The sequence below is a fragment of the Alnus glutinosa genome, chromosome 13 (genome assembly GCF_958979055.1).
Source record: "Alnus glutinosa chromosome 13, dhAlnGlut1.1, whole genome shotgun sequence".
Lineage (NCBI taxonomy): Eukaryota > Viridiplantae > Streptophyta > Magnoliopsida > Fagales > Betulaceae > Alnus > Alnus glutinosa.
The window spans coordinates 13,557,920-13,560,688 of NC_084898.1; the positions used below are offsets into that span (position 1 = coordinate 13,557,920).

The following is a 2,769-nucleotide window of genomic DNA, read 5'->3' on the forward strand; positions in this document are numbered from 1 at the left end:
ATGTGCATGGCTGGTTCAGTGCATTGTTTCCGCACCAACACATTAACCTGAAGTTCTACTTCACATGATCAAGATATTACATCGTCCCCTTCTTAAAAGTACATATACCCCCCTCAAACTACCAGTACTTCATTATTAATGTCCCTCCCTCCCTCCCTCCCTTCCAAACTATTACATCCTCCTCTGAATCATTGTGATCCACCATTTGGTAAACCTCACACATCTCTGGTAGTGCCCTCAAATGACGAGTACTAGTAGCTAAACACTCAGCATCAAGTCTCTAAAGAAATCTGATTCCAAAAAAAAAAAAAAAAAAAAAAAAAAAAGTCTATGAAGAAATCTAATCAACTTGGGATCAAACTTCTTACCTTTTAATTGGCCGGTCCGGTCCTCTATAATTGATTGTGAAACTCGTTGTCTCTCTATCTCCTCACAAAAAGATTAGGGGTAATTACTTTTTTCTCCCATCAACTACCAGCCATTGTCAACATGCCCCCATGAACTGACACATCGACGAAAAGAGAGTATCCAACTACCAACTTTACATATTTTAACCCCTTCCGTCAGTCTAATTCGTGAAAAGACTTAAATACCCCAACTCAAATTCAAAAATGACATAAATGCCCTCAACTTTTTAAAATATATTAATTTTAATATTTTTTTATTAATTATTGTTAGAGGGCATTTTTGTCTTTAAACCAAAATTAACACCCAAAAATGGAATATTCCGTCCAAGTTAACGGAATTCCCTGACAGAATGGGGCAAAGTATGTAAAATTGGTAGTTGAATACTCTCTTTTGGTCAAGGTGTCAGTTCATAGGGGCATGTTGACAATGGCTAGTAGTTGATGGGGGAAAAAGGTAATTACCCCAAAATATTACAGATGCGAAAAGGTCGCAAACAAAGGATCGAATAACCACATCCAACGGTGTAACCATAACTCCGGATGCATACAATACTCAAATATCAAATCATATTTGATATATATTGAGATGTACTAATCATATTTGATAGAAGTCCAAATAATTACCCCAAAAGATTACAGATGCGAAAAGGTCGCAAACAAAGGATCGAATAACCACATCCAACGGTGTAACCATAACTCCGGATGCATACGATACTCAAATATCAAATCATATTTGATATATATTGAGATGTACTAATCATATTTGATAGAAGTCTAAATAATTGGAGATGAGCAGAGAGAGAGACAAACAAACAAAGGTAACTGTAGAAGATACTTATAAACCATCCATCATTACGGGGCTTAGAAAAATAACCCAAGACTTTACCCCTTTTGGTGCTTAATTGGCCCCATCTGTCTTTAATAAACTCCATTATTATTGTAGTGTGTGCAAGAAGATGAGAAGCTCTCCTAGCTACCTCTATTATAAGCTCCGCCTAGCTACCACATTTTCTCCTAGTACCCTCAGCCGAGCTCCTTCCTTCTCTATGGAAGAGACCAGAAATTTAGACTCTGAGGTTCAAACAACCTCAGCATCTTCCTATTCATTTCCTTTTCCAACAAATATTTCAGCACAAAAAAGTTGTAAGACAGTTGAGAAAGCGAAAATTGGTAATGAAAGTAAGAAGAAAAAGGTGAAGACGAGTGGGGATGACGGTAGGCACCCAATGTACAGGGGAGTAAGAATACGTCAATGGGGAAAATGGGTATCAGAGATCAGGGAACCAAAGAAGAAATCAAGGATTTGGCTAGGGACATTCCCTACACCAGAAATGGCGGCTCGAGCTCATGATGTTGCGGCTCTTACAATCAAAGGCCAGTCAGCTTATCTCAATTTCCCGGAGCTGGCTCAAGAACTACCCCGGCCGGCTAGCTCATCTCCCAGGGATATCCAAGCTGCTGCAGCCAAAGCAGCAGGTATGAACTTCTCTACAAGTAATATTATTAATGAAGCTGAAGCCACGCTGAGCCAATCCTTGCCGAAGGCTCCCCACTCCCCGAGTTCAACCATGGCCTCCCTTGACACCCAAGACTCATCAACTTCACCCATCATCGACAACGTCGTCGTCGATGGAGACCACAACGACGCCGCCTTTTATGACCTTCCCGATCTCCCGGTCAACGAGTTCTGTTACTCATCAACATGGCAGCTGACTGGAGCTGAGCCTGTGGATACCTGTCTCCGGCTTGAGGAACCCTTTTTATGGGGGTTCTATTAGAGAGAACACACCCAGCCGTGCTTCAAATGCCAACATTAGATAATTTTTGTCCAAGATGTTGCTGACTTCTCCACCTTTTGGACAATGCCCGGGGAAAGGAAGTTTCAAGTTCATATCTCTGCAGGTTTGATCCACTGTAGAGGCGTTTACTACAGTTTGAAACATGCAGTTGTTCCGTTATGGTCAGAATTTAAAATTGGTGCATTTAAAAGTGTATAAAATTTTAAACGTTTTTTAAAATATTTAAATAATATCAAATAATGTACACCGTTAAATACACCAACTTTAAATCTTACCATTAAATATTTGTCCATTCTCTCCACCTTTCTTTCACATTCAATGGATGTTGTAAATATGAAATAAATGAGAAGCTAGTATTTAAGTTCTTTTGGGGAGAAAAAAATGGAGGGTTCTGATCAGTGATCATTGGTTTCAATGCATGCATTCAACTCTAAATTTGAAACCAAATTTGTTTTTAGTATCTAAGTCAAAATCCAATAGAGTGTGACGGCTTCCTCTTCCTACCCATTATATATTGTTTTTTTTTTTTTTTATATTTAAGAGCCTATGTTGGTCATGTGAAG

At 39.0% G+C, this 2,769-nt stretch overlaps 1 protein-coding gene across 1 annotated transcript; it reads left to right on the top strand.

The window, feature by feature from the left end:
- Nucleotides 1-1,362: 1,362 nt before the first annotated feature.
- LOC133854696 (ethylene-responsive transcription factor ERF039-like) lies at nt 1,363-2,462 on the top strand. Its single transcript, XM_062290953.1, has one exon. The coding sequence runs from the start codon at nt 1,364-1,366 to the stop codon at nt 2,183-2,185; it is 822 nt and encodes a 273-aa protein (XP_062146937.1). The 5' UTR covers nt 1,363; the 3' UTR covers nt 2,186-2,462.
- The last annotated feature ends 307 nt before the right edge of the window (nt 2,463-2,769 follow it).

Excerpts from the sequence above, each read along its gene's own strand:
- LOC133854696 (XM_062290953.1), top strand. The coding sequence starts at position 1,364 with ATGAGAAGCTCTCCTAGCTACCTCTATTATAAGCTCCGCCTAGCTACC.